The following is a 15,937-nucleotide window of genomic DNA, read 5'->3' on the forward strand; positions in this document are numbered from 1 at the left end:
GGATAACAACAGCGGATACCGACGGCCGGGGGAAAACAACAGCGGATAAGAGCGGATACCGGCGGCGGGGAGCCCGGGCAGCGCTCCCGAGCGGCGGGGAGCGGCAGGGCGAGGGTTAAACGCGTGGGGGCCGCCGGGGGGCTGCCTTTGAGTCACTTCCTCGCAGGGGGAGGGAGGGAGGTAGGGAGGTTTTTGGGGCTGCCTCGCCAGCCCGGCTCACACGCTGAAGATGAGCCCCGGCCGCTCGCCGCCCCGCCGCCCCAGCAGGGCTCCCCTGGCCGGGCCCCGCTGACCTCTCGGATGCGGATGCTGCGCTGACCCAGCCGCGGGCACCCTGGTGTCGCCTGCCCGGAGCCGAAGCGATGACGGAGGTGTTGGTGCAGCCCGAGGGCAGCCCCGGTACCGGTACCGGGGGCGAGCGCGGCGTGGAGGAGCCCGAGGGGAAGCGAGCCCCGAACACGGGCGCCCGGCTCTGGGGCAGGGTGCGCAGCAAACTGCTCCGGCAGAAGGTGCTCCGGGTGTGGGGGAGGCTGCAGGGGACAATGCCGGGCTCTGCTCTGCGCTGTGACCGCTGGTTTTGTGGGGTGGGGGGCGCTGGTATGGGGGGCTGTGTTGTTTGTGTGCAGAGTGAGTGCTGCGGGGTCTGTGCACGGAGCAGGGAGATGTTTGGGTGCTTTGGGAGCTCTTTTAGATGCACTTGGCAGCCTGTGAGGTGTTTGTTTTGCTCCTTCCCTGTGTGTGCTGGCAGGCTCCGGAGGCTGAGCCGTTTGCACCGGGGGTCCCTGCCCGGCCCTGGAGCTTGCCCGGGGGCAGTGATGCTCCCGGGCTGGCTGGGGCCGCCTCCCGGGGACACTGTCTGCACCCCCCTCTTGCAGCCCGGGTCGATCCAGGCTTTCCCAGCTCGCAGCCATGTCGCAGCCACACCAGCCGGTGCTGCTGGGAACACAGAGTGCGGGGATGTGCGACAGAGGTGACAGAGGAGGGGGACAGCACCCTTGCAGGCTGTCCCAAAAGCCCCACGGGGGGCTCTGGGGGTTTCCCTGGGCGCAGTCCCCCTGCCCAGCCTGGTCTGGCTGTGTGTGTGTGACGCAGCTGCATTAACCTCGATTCAGTGCCGAGCCCAGGGGATTAAGGGGCAGCCGGGCTCTCTGGGGAGGCTGCCCGGCGGCTATTGCTGGGTCACAGCATGAAGGGGTTTCATTTCCCCGGGGCTGCAGGGCTGGATGTGGCCCCGGGGTCCTGCTGGGTTGTGGGTGCTGCTGCTGCTGCTCGGGTCACTCTGTCAGGGCTGTGGATTGCTGATTTTTTGGGGGGCTGTGCTTGGCCAGCGTTTGCTGGTGTGGGGGCTGCTCTGTCCCACGGTGCTGGGGGCTCAGGGATTGTCTGTTCCCTGGCATGGAGGTCTGCTGAGGGATCTGCTTGCCAGGGCAGCCACAGGCTGGGGAAGCTGTGGGTGCCACGCTGATGGGGAGCAGCACTGGCTGCAGCAGCTCCTCTGGGATCCCACTCCCCAGGGCCCTGGCAGAGATGACCTCAAAGGCTGAGTCACTGGTTTGCTGCCAAGTGCTTCACCCAAGGCTGAGGTGGGGTGACCTCATGGGCCTGAGATGTGAGGAGGGGACATGCCCAGCCTGACAGTCCCACCACAGCATCCCAGTGTTTGGGGCCCTGGGAACCACCCTGAGGATTTGGAACACTGCTCCTCACCTTGGAGCTCTGTGCACCCAGCCCTGCCTGGGTCTGTCACAGTGCCATGACCTGGACGTGTCTTGAGGACAAAATTCCAGGATGTGGCCTCATCACCTCAAGTCTGGAGCTGTCCCATGGACAAGACAAGCAGAAGGAGGGGAGGGTCAGCACCAGCAGGACCTCCCCAGAACACAGAGAGTGCTGCAGGACTGCCAGGATGCTCACTGCCTGTTCCTCCACAACCTGGGGCCTTGTCCTACAAACAAACAGCTTTGGATAATTTGGGAAGCCAGGATGATGGCAACAAACAGAGGGTGTTTCACCTCGCCGTGGATGAGAGCAGCACCACAGTGAATGCTGACCTGGGCGTGGATACCACCTGAGATGCAGGACAGAGCAGCGTGGAGATGTGCTGGTGACCTGGCTGAGATGTTTCCCCAGGCACAGAGGGGTGTTTGAAGCCATCTGGTCTTCCAAAGAGGAGCTGACATCTCATCCTGCACAATGCTGGCTCGCAGGCTGCTCCCCAGGGCTCCTGGCCCAGGAGTTCCCCACTGACCTGGGATGTCCCTGGTCTGGGCAGCTCCCTTCAGAGGACAAGGAGATGGTGCTGGGAGCTGGGACGGGGTGTTTGCCAGTACTGTGTGGGCAGCAGCTGCCTCTGGCTCTGTGGGTGGATGCTCCTGTCCATCCTCCCACGCCTGGAGATGAAGTGTTGGACGTGGCTTTGCTTAAACTGGGGAGTGGCAGCATCATGTGCTGCTGCTGCTGCTGCAGGAGGGTCAGAGAGCACCAGGGCCAGGCCACAGTGGTGCACAGGGACCTGCCCTAGCTGCAGGGGGTTCAGGCCCATGGTGCCAGCAGAACTAGCCCAAATTTGGGCCCTGCTGGCTGTTGTGGGATGATTGTGCCCATGCAGGGGGAAGAGGCTGCAGGGGAGTGACGTGCTCAGGGTAAGGTCTGCAGCACTGGCAGCAGCCAGGCTGGCTTTAATAAAAGCTTTCTTCAGAGCTCTGCTAAAGCCCTTCCAGATGTGAGCTGCCAGGGCCATCAGAGCCAGGGGGACCTGAGGGCTGGGGAAGGGAAGGCAGGCATGGTGGCTGCAGTTAAAATCGTGTTGCAGAGCAGACAGGCTCCTGACCTGACTGGGGGATGAAGGGGCTTCACTGCCATGAGTGGGGAAAAGGGTGGAAGTGCCTGGGACATGGTGTTGGCTGTGCTGGCTCCACGGCAGTGCCGTGGGGGATGCAGCCCTGCAGGGGAGCACAGAGGAGCTGGAGCAGCAGGACTGGGCTTGGCTGTGCTCTGGCTGCAGTCTCGTGATCCCAGTGTCCAGATCTGCTGCAGGGTCCCATGGGAGCCCAGGGCAGCTGCAGCTTTCCTCACTTTCCTCCTCCTCCTGCTGCTGCTCCCCAGCAGGGCTGGCACAGAGGGAGCAGCGTGGCACTCGCTGGGCTCTTCCATGTGCTGGCCTGGAGCGCCAGGAGGGCCCCGTGTCAGGAGCCATTCCTGGGCCATGCTGGAGACAGCAGCATTTCTGCCTTGCTGGGAAGCACAGTTTTCCCATGGCTGAGGAGCTGTTTGGGCTCACAGTGACACAGGGTTGGGCATTTGGCAATGCCACTGTGCTGGGTCTGTGCCAAGAGCCAGGGCAGCTCGAGCCTGTCCTTGGCACTGTGGGGTCTTGGTGCACAAGAAGGGACATGAGAGACCCCACAGTGCCCCCCATCGTGACATGCAGTGACTTTGTGGGCAGGAGAACAGCAGCTGCGTGGCTGGAGCAGCAGCTCTGAGCATCTTTACACTTGCCCAGAGCATCTCCTGACCCAGCAGCTGCAGGAAGCTCCCGTGTCCTTGCAGAGTGACCCCACGTGCCTGGTGCCAGTGTGGCCTGGCAGCTGCGTGTCCCCAGCCCTGGGAGCCCCCACCAGCTCCCAGATCCCATCCCCTTCCCCAAGGGGACATTAGGGCCGGGCTGCCTGCCCCGTGCATTACAGGGATCGATGGGGCTGGATCAATACCACCAGCTGGGGACCAAAAAGCCCCAAAAGGCAACTGCACCCACCTCTGCACAGCCCTGGGGCCCGGAACCCACCAGGGCATGTGCCAGGGCCTTGGGAATGCCAGCACCTCTCGCTGCACCCAGGGCAGCGTCACCGAGTCCCCCGCTAGCCCCAAAGCCAGAAATAGCAGAGCCTGTCATTCCCAGGGGTTATAAATAGCCTTGGCTATGGGGAGATGTTGTTTTTCTGCATGGAAAACGCTGCCCTAGTTCTGTTTCATCAATCTGCCGCCAGAAATAGTCCTAATTTCTTGGAAGTTTCTTGCTTTGTGGGTGTGGGTTAAAGCACTGCCTTGCAGGGGCTCTGGGGAGAGGGCAGGACAGGGGGGCTGAGCCCACCTGGCTTCAGGGCACAGCCAGAGGGACCCCAGACCCCAAAGGGGAACCTCTCCATTCTCTGGTCATGTTGCCCAGGAAAAGCATATCCTGTGCCCTACACCATCTGCAGATCAGGGGCTCTGGGGGCCAGCAGGCTGGGATGACAGCAGGGCTGGCACGAGGCTGTGTCCCCACAGAACTCACAGACCTTCTCTCCCCACAGCTGGACCCACAGGCCGTGCAGACCAAGAACTGGCACATGGATGTGATTGAGATGAATGGAGTAAGTGGGGTGGGGGACCCACAGCCCCTTGCTGTGCATGCAGCCCCTTCTTGCCTTCAGGGCAGCCAGCACTCACCCCCTGTCTCCCACAGATCAAGGTGGAGTTCTCCATGAAGTTCACAAGCAGGGACATGAGCCTGAAGAGGACCCCGTCCAAAAAGCAGACTGGTGTCTTCGGGGTGAAAATCAGCGTGGTGACAAAGTAAATGCAGGGCTGTGGGGCCGAGCTGCTCTGGGTGTGGGGCTGCACTGGGTCCCCTTGCTCCTGTTCCACTGGGTGCCCTTGCTCCCACCAGCACTGGGGAGCTTGGCCTTTGCTCTCTGCTGGGGATTTTCGTGTTCCCTTTGCCATTCCCATCCTCCCCTCGTGCATGCAGGGCTGGGCACTGGGTTGGCAGGGCTGGGCTGGCTGCCAGGGTTCCCCTGGGAGTCTCTGGTGACAGTTCTGCCTCCCGAGCCAGGCGCGAGCGCTCCAAGGTGCCTTACATCGTGCGCCAGTGCGTGGAGGAGGTGGAGAAGAGGGGCATCGAAGAGGTTGGCATCTACAGGATCTCTGGAGTGGCCACTGACATCCAGGCATTGAAAGCTGTCTTTGATGCGAGTGAGTGTCCTGGGGGAGCTTGGTGTTCTGAGATCCCCCCTCCCCAGCCCTCTGCAAGGCTGGGTTTGGTTAGTGCGCTGCACTTGTGCCAGATGTGCCACTCTGCACAGGAAGGGGCTGGGGGTGAGGAGGGGCAAAAACACCCAGAGATCCCAGCCTGTTTGTGCCTCTGAGCTGGCTCCTGGGAGACACTGAGTCAGGGAAACGTTGCAAATGGATTTGCAAATCGTTGTGTGTCCTGTTGGCCAGCCAGGCGGGAACCACTGGGCTTTTCCCGGGCTCAGCCTGGCTGATGGGGCTGTGAACCCAGCAGTGCTGTCCCTGCCCTGCAGCTGGCAGCCTGTCTGGCTAGCTGCAGTGACACAGAGGGGATCAGGAGGGCAGGAGGCGTCACATGTGGGTGCTCTCTGGACAGATAACAAGGACATCCTGGTGATGCTGAGTGACATGGACATCAATGCCATCGCTGGCACGCTGAAGCTGTACTTCCGTGAGCTGCCCGAGCCCCTCCTCACTGACAGGCTCTACCCTGCCTTCATGGAGGGCATCGGTAAGGGATGGGAAGGGGAAGGGGATGATGCACAAACTCTGTTGAGTGTCGCTTGCTCTGGGATGGGAGCAAGCCCACTTGGTCCTGGCTGTTTTTGCTGGTTCCAGGCCAGCTCAGGGCTGGTGGTGCTGCTCCCCAGTGCTCACACAGTGGCTGCTGGGAGGTGTCTGGCTGTGGTGGGTCCTGCTGCTGCAGCAGACCCTGTCCTGAGCCCTCCTCCTCTTTGCCTCCAGCTCTCTCAGATCCTGCTGCCAAGGAGAACTGCATGATGCACCTTCTCCGCTCGCTGCCTGACCCCAACCTCATCACCTTTCTCTTCCTGCTGGAGCACTTGAAAAGGTAACGGCTCAGGGCTGCCTGGGATGGGTGGGAGGTGCAGGACAGGTCTGTCTCACTGCTTTGCCTTGGGGATGGGACATGAACAGAGTTAGAGCTGCTGTTTGATTCCTGTGGTGCCTGCACAGCTCCAGGCTGATCCCAGACTGGAGGCAGATGGTGCTGTGCTGGTGCAGAGCAGAGCAGCAGCCAGGGCCAGCAACAGCAGCTTGGGGCAGGCATGGAGTGGTCCTTTCCCAGCCCTTCCAAGAGGGTACAGCTCCAGGTGTGTCCCACCTGCCCTGTCTCTCTGGGCTCTGGCATATTCCCCAACGTGCAGCTTGTTCAGACCCTTCTCTGATATCAATGTTGCCTTTCCACATCTTCTCTCTTTGGGTCCTGTAGGATGCTGGGGGGGTCTTGGGGCTGTTCTGCCCCTCCAGAGCAGCCCCTGGTGTCCCAGGACCACCAGCTGTGGTGCCAGCAGGGTCTGGGCTGTGCCTGGCCAGTGATCCAGGTCAGCTCTGCAGGGAGCACACGGCCTCTGCAAACAAGGAACGCTTGGCTGCTGCAGCCGGCGTGCAGCTGCTTGGATGAGCTCTGCAGGGAGCAGCTGGCCTCAGCACAGGGCAGGAATCAGTTGGGAGCTCTGCAGTGTCCCCCTTAGCAGGAAAACAGCTCTGTGTCCCTTCCCACCAGTCCAGCAGTAGTCCTTGCAAAACAAGATGCAGCAATCCCTGTCACCTGTCAGCAGCGAGTGGCCAAGAACCAAGGACACTCAGCTCTGTGGAAATGTCCCAGAACTGCAGGTGACACCTCATATCAGCTATCCCAGGGTGAGTGCAGCAGTTTGTGGTTTGATAGGCTTTTCTTGGCCCAGATGAGGTGCATCCAAACCTGGGAACTCAGGGACTGGGGGTCCCTGGGGGCCCAAAAGCCAGGGAAGGTACAGGGCTGTGGAAGGGCAGCAGAGCAGAACACAGAGCCTGGCCAGAGCTGGGGCTCATGGCTCATGTTACTTGCATCATAAAATTTTTTTCTGTTCCTCTGGTTTGGCTAAAACCAAACAGAAAAAGTGATTGATGCTGGGGGATGGAGAAGGAAAAATCCATTTCCATCCTGAGAACCGGGCACAGCCAGTTCCCACATCTGCTCCCCTGGCCGGGGCTCGGCGAGCAGCCTGTGCCGGGGAGCACAGCTGCCTCCTAACATGGCAATGTTGTGGTCCTGCTTCCCTCCGTGCTGGCAGGGCTCCCACAGGGCTGTTGGGGCAGGGAGCCTCGAGGGGAGTGGGTGCAGGGGGCAGGGGCTGGTGCAGGATCCCATACCCTGCGGGCTCGGGAAGGGTGGAGGCGCCGCAGTGCAGAAGTCAGGGCTTGGTTGCTGCCACATCACACCCAGGGCTCCCAGCCAGGCCCAGCAGCTCCAGCAGAGGCCGTGAAGGGGGCAGAGCTCCCTGCCCTGCACCTGGCTTTTCTGAGGGCTACAGAGGGCAGTGGAAAGCTGGAGGTGCCCCACTGCTGCTGGGAGGAGAGCAGCCCTCGGCCTCCACATCACCCCATGGATCCCCTCTCCTGAACATCATTAGGGGCTGACACTGCCTCTCTCCCTGTACCCCACAGGGTGGCTGAAAAGGAACCTATCAACAAAATGTCTCTCCACAATCTGGCCACGGTTTTTGGGCCGACACTTCTGAGACCCTCAGAGGGGGAGAGCAAGGCGCACCTCACCTTGGCCTCTGACATCTGGTCCCACGATGTGATGGCCCAGGTAAGAGCTGGGTACTGGAGGGGTTCACCTGCCTGTCTGGGTAATTTGTTACTTCTTGTTGGATGGGACAAGCTGGGAGGTGGCAGCTCTTCCCTTCTGTAGTAACAACCTCTCCATTTACCTTCTACAGGTCCAGGTCCTTCTCTACTACCTGCAGCATCCTCCCATCTCCTTCAGCGAGCTCAAACGCAACACACTTTACTTCTCCACGGACGTGTAGCCTGCAGGCAGAAGGCACCAGCTGCAAACACTCCAGCTCCCTGCTGGGGGACACAGACTGGACCACAGCCCCCACAGGAGACCAGCCCAGACCCAGGACGGTGCTGCCTGCAGCTCCTGTACAATCATGTTCCAGTGGCCTGGTCCCAGCAGGTGCCAGGCCCTCTCTGTAAAGTAGTCGTGTCTTATGTCCCTTCTTGTGTTCAAGGATTGTTTTTATGTATATTTGCTCAACGGAAGAGGTAGTGACTGACAAGGGCTGTGGACACAGGCTTCCCCCTTGGCTAGTTTTCTCCTGGACTCCTTCCCGCCCGCTCACTCCTACCAGGCACCCCCTGCCTGAAGCCTGCAGTGCCCCACGAGTGCCTGTTTGCTGCCCAGCTCCCTGCCCACGCCTGCATGTGCAGCACTGGCTCGCTCCGAGGCCGGGAGCTTATGGGCCTCCCTCCCTCCCTCTGATGGTGACACCAGCCCCGCTTTGGCTTCGCTGCCTGCACAAGCGTCGGACCCTGTGCCTGGATCCTGCTCCGCTCTGAGCAAACTGTGACCCCGAGAGCAGAGGAGCAGGGTGCTGCTTCCTCCCTGCCACGGCTCCTCTGGGTGTTTTCAGGCCAGTTCCCTCTCCAGCCCTGTGCTTTGCCTGTGTATGTGTGGCGTGGTGGTTCCTCTCCTCGCTGGATTTCGCCTCTGAGTAGTTATGGGGTAACCCCTCACACAAGGCTGGAGCCAGAGGTGCTGTGCTGGTCTCGATCCACAGCAGGCTGAAAGGATGGCCAGCCAGAGGCGGGTTTGCTTTCTGCATCATGGGCTGACCCCACGTCTGCTCTGGCACTGATGTGGTCGCAAATTTCCCCAGTTTGGAAATTTGGTGGGGAACAGGGTATCTGCTGTACAGTTCTGTCTCTGCCATAGTGAGGCACTCACAACCCTGCCAGCCCAGCACTGCCATGAGCACTGCATGCACCCCGTGGCACAGCCTGCTGGGGCACCAGCATTCCTCCCATGGCCACGGGGACAAGGAGATGTTTTGTCCCTTCCTTGGCCTTCCCTGCTGCACTGGGCACATGGCAGCACATGGCCCTGCCTCAGTGGCAGCCTGGCTGCCAGAGGCAAGTGCTCTGCAGCAGCTGCATGGTCACCCAGCCTGGGAACCAGCACAGAAGGATGGGAGGAGGAAAACCTTCATGGCCCTCGCGACTGAAGGCAGAAATGCTTCGTTCTGTCTTTCTCCCAAAGTGCTTGCTGCTGGATTAGCCGTGCCCAGCCAGCTCAGGTTTGTTTGTTAGTGGCTCCAGTGACCCCTCCCTCCCAAGCTGATGGCTGGAGCTGTCCCACCATGTCCCAGGGCAGGACAGGCTGCCCCAGTGCCTGGCTCCTGGGATGTCCCCCACGCTCCCACGTAGGTGTTGGTACCTGTTGGGACACAAAACCTTTCGCTCTGTGAGCTGAGTCTGTGTTCTTGTGGGAAAAGCCCCCCCATGTCCCCAACTGCGTTGGCCCTGTGCTCTCCTGTGCCAAATGGAGATGGATGAGAAGTGACCAAGCCTGTCCCCCACAGCAGCGTTGCCTTTACCCTCCCAGCTATTGGACTGTTCCAGGTAGAGCCCAGCCACCGATGCACCAGGTATGTCCTCAGCCCCCTCCCTGGGGAAGGCAGCACCTGCCAGCCCTGCACCAGCAAAGCAACCAAGGAGGGGAGGTCTCAGTCCCCCTCCAAAGGGCTCACACTCCAGACCCTGCTCCTCTTGACTACCAGCTAAACAGAAGGGAAACAGCATTGCAGAAAATAACCAGGCGTCTGTCTTGGCCCTGGACCCAGTAAGGAGGCCAAGCTTTAGATCTGACTGCACAACAGATCCCTGTGTGTGTCTGATTTGTTACATGTGTCCAAGTCTCTGTCCACTCTCTGTCATTCCAGATGGAGACTCTGTACAGCCAAATCTCCCCCTGTGACAGTGGCTGGAGGCCCGGTCCCCACAGCCCAGCACAACAGGCTGTGGCTGTCCCCATGACTGGCTTTTGCTTGTCCCTACAGGAAGGAAAAGAGGGGGGTGGACTCTTGCAGCTACAGGTAGAATAGAACTGTTAATTAATATTTGACTTTCAAAAGTTGTTAAGGATATATTTTTGTTTGTGTTCTGTTTCAATTTCTGTAGATTATAAACTTTAAATGGCTGTAAAACCTCGTGAGGAGAAAAAAAATGTTAATAAAAATGCAAAGCCCCGATATTTGCACAAAAGAAGCCCTGTGGTGTTGCTGTTTGCACTAACTGATCACTTTGGCATTACAGCTTCTTCTTTCTGTCGTGGAATTCTTGCTAGTTGCACTTCAAGCCAGTGGTATAAGCATAGGCATTGTGCCAGGCAATCTTTGAAGAGACTTCTTATGGTTTGGGCTACATCCTTGCATTTTGGAGAAAAAAACCCTGGACTGTCTGGAGCCAGGCTGTTTAATCAGCCTAGAATTACTCAAGCTTAAAATTCAGCTGACTTGCACAGCTTCTGGCCTGAGGATATTGAACAGGCACAGCAAGGGACATCAGGAGATCTGGAAACCTCATCTGATAGATCACATGGTGCTTGCTGTCTCCCCACTTCTTTCCATGTGGGAATGGGAGCCAATGTGCCTCCAAACTGACCACTGACCACTGTATCAGCCAAAACACACTGCTAGTGTTGCTCTTCCAGGTCAACAAGGGCTGTCACTGTTCTGGGATGTCCAACTGTGGATGTGGAGGAGGGGAGGTGAGTGGGAGAATCCCTATTAGTAGTGTGTACTGCATCTGAAATGCCACTGCCTCAAAAAGATTAGAGGCAGTGTTTGCCTTTATGGAGTGGCTCAATTAAGGTTAAAAATGACCCTCTGAGGTCTGAGAACAGAGTTTAGTTAGAAGAGCAGGAGGGCAGATAGAACACCAATCAAAGAGGCAGCAGCTCCTTGAGCTAACAAACAGATGTTTTGATTTCAGCACCAATTTTGGGCTCAGAAAAAACTGAGCTGAGAAAAAACATTCACTTCCCCCTGTGTAAAGTAACACTGGGGCACTTGGAGGTGGCACAGGGATGTGATGGGAAGCAGGCTGTGTGCTGAGTGAGTGCCCAGTTATCTGTCAAACACTGGTTTATTCTCACAGCTCTGCTTTCTAAGTCTCACTATCAAACTGCTGGAACTAATGGGGTGAGCCTGGGGCAGTTAAAGCAGCAGCAAGATTGCACTCCCACAGTGAGGTTAAATCAGGCTAGCCAAGTGGCTACAGAGAATTATACTTCAGCAACAACCTCTTTTTTCCTTTAAACTATTCTGTTCATCTGCCAGTAACCACACAGCTCTAAGGGTAAGGATTCCTTTCTGCTTTTCCCTTTAAAACATGGTAAAGAAATCTGGCACTCATCTCTGTACTTGAAATAAGACAAGTTGTACAGATGGTGGTTTGTCTTCAGATGGTATTTTAAGAAAAGCCTGGAACAAGCTTATTTCTCCACAGGATCTTACCTCTCCCCAACAGAGTAGCAAGCTGCAAACTGGTGACTGTTAAAACACTTGCAGCACCTTCAAATATGTGACAACCTAAATCGCTGCATTTCTCTTCGAAGATTGTCCTCCTGCCTTCTTTTGATGCCAGCAACAGACTTAATCAAAATCAGCCCCAAAGGATCGAAAGAGCTCAGAGTCCAGGCATGTTTCCTGGAAACTGACAGTCAGCTGATCTGTCCTGGAGATGCTGCTCTGTGCCTGGCTCCATCCTCCCCTGCTCCCGCAAGCCTGCCTGCAGCAGCTCGCCAGGGCTCGCAGCCAGGTTGCTGTTAGTCATTCACAGAGTGGCCAGCGCCACCCCGACTCCAGAGGCAGTGGAAAGGTAAGCCTGGTGCTTGTGCTGTGGTGCAGGCTCTCAGCAGCAGCACTGGAACAGGGACTGTTGCTCCTGGCTGTTACCGGAGGTAGTAATCGACTGCGGCGGAGAAAGCGGCGAATCCTCCGCAGCCGATCACGCCGGCCTTCAGCCCAGCTGCAAGGCAAGGGTGGGAAACCATGAGACAAAGCAGGAGAAATATTCTTATTCCCAGTAACTTGTGCTGGCTCAGAGCTCACAGCAGCAGGAACCTGGCAGTGCCCTCCCAGGGGACACTGGCACTGCCACTGTCTGATGTACAAACCCTCCCGTGGCCACTGCTGACTTTACTGCACTCTCATCCGAGCCCTGCAAGTGGCTTGGTGGGGCTACGGAGGGAGAGGAAGAGCAGCCACTGCTCTGACAGCTCTAAGAGGATTAGGTCTAGGACAAACACAACTTAACAAGCTCAATTAGAAGCACTTTCAAGAGCTTTCCTTTCATTTATGCTTCTTAAAACAGGACTGGTTTTTTTCTTAAGGAGAGTGAGAGAACTTTGATATTTCTGATGAGCAGAGCAGTTCTCTCCTACTTGGGCATTTTCCCAGATGTTACCACTAAAGGAAAGTCTCCACTAGTGCTGCTGGACTAAAACCCCACTTCTCATTCACACGTAAGTAGAATTGTCTGTTTGAACTGACACATGAGAAAGGAGAAAAGCATTTTACACATGGTAGAAAATAAGAGAATTCTTTGGTTCTAATTTCAAAGGAGAGTAGCAGAAATGGCAGATGTGTAGAGCTCAGTTAACACAAGAGCTGTATATATTTTTGGCTCTCTCCCATGACACCACAGAAGATTGTGGACAGCCACCACCATCTCCTGACTTTTCTTTCAAGTGAATTTTGTTGATTTTCCTCTGTGACCAACCCTTCCTTAACCCCACTTATTCTTGGAGCTGACAGCTCTGCCAGTCCGGAGCACACTCTCAGCTGGCCTCACCACATCCCCATGCAAAGAGGTTTGTGGTGTGTGTGCTGCTCTGAGAACATTGTGTGCTGCATAACCAAATTGAATCTTATCACAGAAACAGCTCCCAGCAGGCAACACCAACCTCTGAAGCCGATGGCTCCTCCCGTGATGCAGCCGCTGATAACGCTGTTCTTCCAGTCTGACTTCCCACGATACTGTGGAGTTACAAATCACAGCCAACAAGGAAATACAGAATGACACTCAGTATCTGTGCTAACAGCAAGAAAGGTTAAACGCCCTTCCATCCCCTTCTCAGCCGAGGGTGTTCTTCCCTCTGCTCTCAGCAGATGGCCCTGCACTCCCAGACTCTCACGGCAGGGAAGGGAGGAAGGAGAAGGGAACTGGGAGAAGTGAGACAAATCCATGTGGTGCAATGCAGTGCTGTGGGAAGGATCCTCAGGTGAGACAAGACAGAACACAGCCCTGAGTCTAAAAGTGCAACAGCCACATGAGAGCAGCCCTGAGCCTGGTCCTTGGCACAGTGAGAGTCCCAGCACCTGCTGACAAAGATGGACTATTTCTATAGCCAGGACATGCTGGATTTTCACCAGTGCAGAGATCTCTTTGCTCTGCTCCGTTGTGCAAGCAGATACACTTTTCTTCTAGATGAGTTAAACTTCTTAACTCATTGTGCCTTTCAATTCAAATTCATAACAGGGTAACTTTCCTATTTAAAAAAAACAGATGATGGATTTACTACTGAGCTGCAAAAGGTCATTTCTGACTGTAGGGGCCAGAAGAAAACGGGCCTGTTACTCAAGAACTTTCATCAAATGATCCCTTTCTGCATATGGAATTTTTAGACTGAAATTACCATCTTGCAACTCACAGTTTGACATTTTACACAAGCATTTGTAGCTAGGGTTTTAAAAAGTAATGCCTATGCTTGCCAATACATTTAGGACTTAAAACTGAAAAGCACTTTGGTGCTGCAGAAGAGCTCTTCATTCTGTCAGAGAACAGCAGCTCTGAAGACAGATCTCAAAGCTGAAAAGCTTTGCTACCCAAGAAGAACAAAGCACCCCTATTGCATAGAGGATATATGTACTTATTTGGATCTAGTAGAGGATTCTAATAGGTACCAGAAAACATTTCTTAATGGTTGAGCGGCTCTTACTCACAGATTCCACCACGCATTCCGTGCAGGAGAACATGGCACCCACGATGGCAAAGTTCTTGGCGTAGGAGATGCCTCGCTGCCCCATGTCCTTGAGCACCTCTTTGGCCGTGGGCGTGCGGTAGGGATCCTTGGGGTCAAACCCCACGTTGGTGTCAATGCCAGCTGTGAAGATACCGAACGCACCTCCCAGAACAAACCCTGTGAGAGATAAACAATGAAATTAACTTGGCTGGGCTGGAGCAGTGCATTCCCTGCAGGCAATGAAGCGGCTCTGCCCCTGCTGTCTGTGACAGGGCAGGAATCTCTCGGTGCTGTGGACACCTGTGAGAGCCCGGGCTGTGTGAGGAAAGGCCACGAGCACCTGAGCCTCTCCAAGGAAGCCAGACACAGATCGCTGCCTGCGACATGTGACAGGCACTGGAGGAGGCTTAGGAGGAATATCAAACACGGGGACTGCAGCCTTTTCTCCATCCGCCCCTCTCCCGACGCCACAGGGACCCCCGAACGACCCCACAACCGCCGCACCTCCCACACAAGCCAGTGCCGCCTTGAAGGGGCAGCTCTCCATCACCCGCTCCACCATCTTCTGCTCCTCGCTCTTGGGCGGGCAGGGGATTCCGCCAAGGATGGCGGGGTCCCAGACGCGGGGCTGCCGCTTGTCGCCCACGAGGTGCTGCAGCAGGAGGCTGTACTGCAGCGGCTGCGGCGGCGGCGGCGGCGGCGGCGCCGGCTCTCCCGGCGCTGAGGGCGGCGGGGCCGCCATGATGGCCATGCACACCCACGGCCGCTCGGCGCCGCGTCCGGGCCCGCTAGAGCCGCCGCGGAGGGGGCGCACGGGAGTTGTAGTTCCGCAGCGGGGAGAAGCCAGCTGTGCACCGCCACGCTTTGACTACATCTCCCAGTCTGCCCCGCGCCGACGCCTCAAGGAAGAACTACCACTCCCGGCACGTTCCGCGGCGCGCCGCGGGGATTGGCCGTCCCGGGCATCCAGGGGACTACATTACCCGGCGTGCCGCAGGGCAGCCCCCTGGTGGCCGGTGCGGCCGGTGCAGGTGAGGTGAGGGCTCCGGCTGCGGAGCATCCCCGAGCGCGGCGGCGGCGGCGGCTGCAGGTGAGCGCGGGGAGGTGCGGGCAGCGCGGGGGCACCGGCTGGGCTAGGCTGGGCAGAACCGGCAGCCTCGCGCCGGGCATCCCGCTGCTGGGGGAGCGCTGAGGTGCCGCAGTGCGGGACCACTGTGCCCTGGCTGAGGTGCGGGCAGCGGGTGAGGTGTCGCGGTGTCGCCGCCGTGTCCTCGCATCGTCCCCGCCGCTGACTCCGGCCCCGCGCAGGTGTCTGAGGGCAACAGGTCCCGCACGGGGCGGGCTCTGCCTGTGCCCTCAGCGTCCGCCGGAGCCGAGCCGGGGCTCAGGGCAGTGCCGCCCCGCCCCCGGGCCGGGGCCGGGCTCGGGGGCGGCGGGGCTCTGAGGGCAGTGGGGCTCCTGCATCCCCCGGGGGGCTCTGAGGGCAGCGGGGCTCTGAGGGGAGCGGGGCTCCCGCATCCCCCGGGGGGCTCTGAGGGGCGGCGGGGCTCCCGCGGCTCCGGCGGGGCTCTGAGGGGCAGCGGGGCCCCCGCATCCCACGGCCCGAGGCACCCGAGCCTGGCAAAGGTGTCCCCACGGTGCCACGGAGCACCGGGACATCCCCGGCTGCGCCCTGGGGACAGCTCGGTCCCCTCTGGCGTGGGGCAGCGGTGTTGCTTCAGGACATGTGCAACTCAAAAGGGCTCTGAGAATATCCACAATATTCCGTCGCAAAATGCAGACTGGGCTGGTGTCAAATAATGCACGAACCTCAGCTCTAGGGAGCTGGTCTGTTTGGTGATCAGGTGAGAAATGTTGCTTTTCCTTTTGGTGAATAAGGTGCAGGGAGCATTAAAAAAAAAATCTATGTTTCTTGCTTTTGTTGCTTTTCCTTCACCTGTTTTACTTTCTTGTTGACTAGAACCTGTTTTCATCTTCACAAGTGACAATAGGTGTGCCTTAAAAATACCTTTCTTCTTATTTGATACTTTTCTATTTAAAGTTACCCATAGGTCTTAAAATCTATGAGAAATAGTTGTCTTGGTCTCAATAGGATGCATGGAATTATTATGTTTCAGTAATTGAAAA

General features: G+C 57.6%; 2 protein-coding genes across 7 annotated transcripts in view; one reads left to right on the forward strand and one right to left on the reverse strand.

Annotated features, from left to right (window-relative positions):
• ABR (ABR activator of RhoGEF and GTPase) overlaps positions 1-10,047 on the forward strand; it is a 37,747-nt gene extending 27,700 nt beyond the window's left edge. For 4 of the 5 annotated variants that reach the window (XM_030962522.1, XM_030962523.1, XM_030962525.1 and 1 more), the window contains 7 exons: positions 4,293-4,352; positions 4,445-4,554; positions 4,814-4,953; positions 5,369-5,503; positions 5,737-5,842; positions 7,441-7,588; positions 7,719-10,047. In XM_030962522.1, the coding sequence (XP_030818382.1) occupies positions 4,293-4,352; positions 4,445-4,554; positions 4,814-4,953; positions 5,369-5,503; positions 5,737-5,842; positions 7,441-7,588; positions 7,719-7,808 (789 nt within the window). In that variant the 3' untranslated portion in view covers positions 7,809-10,047. Of the gene's footprint in view, positions 1-197; positions 510-4,292; positions 4,353-4,444; positions 4,555-4,813; positions 4,954-5,368; positions 5,504-5,736; positions 5,843-7,440; positions 7,589-7,718 lie in introns of those variants that run through there. The other variant, XM_030962527.1, reaches the window with a different exon arrangement.
• An 866-nt stretch (positions 10,048-10,913) lies between these two features.
• Positions 10,914-14,600, reverse strand: TIMM22 (translocase of inner mitochondrial membrane 22). Of its 2 annotated transcripts, XM_030962530.1 has the most exons (4): positions 14,315-14,600; positions 13,791-13,987; positions 12,752-12,824; positions 10,914-11,814 (listed from the first exon to the last, which is right to left on the reverse strand). In XM_030962530.1, the coding sequence occupies exons 1-4, from the start codon at positions 14,559-14,561 to the stop codon at positions 11,738-11,740; spliced, it is 594 nt and encodes a 197-aa protein (XP_030818390.1). In that variant the 5' UTR covers positions 14,562-14,600; the 3' UTR covers positions 10,914-11,737. The 2 variants fall into 2 exon arrangements, with proteins under 2 accessions (XP_030818390.1, XP_030818388.1); XM_030962528.1 differs by lacking the exon at positions 10,914-11,814 and having other exon boundaries at positions 12,430-12,824; positions 14,315-14,575.
• Between the last annotated feature and the right edge of the window lie 1,337 nt (positions 14,601-15,937).

This window comes from Camarhynchus parvulus, chromosome 19 (genome assembly GCF_901933205.1).
Source record: "Camarhynchus parvulus chromosome 19, STF_HiC, whole genome shotgun sequence".
Lineage (NCBI taxonomy): Eukaryota > Metazoa > Chordata > Aves > Passeriformes > Thraupidae > Camarhynchus > Camarhynchus parvulus.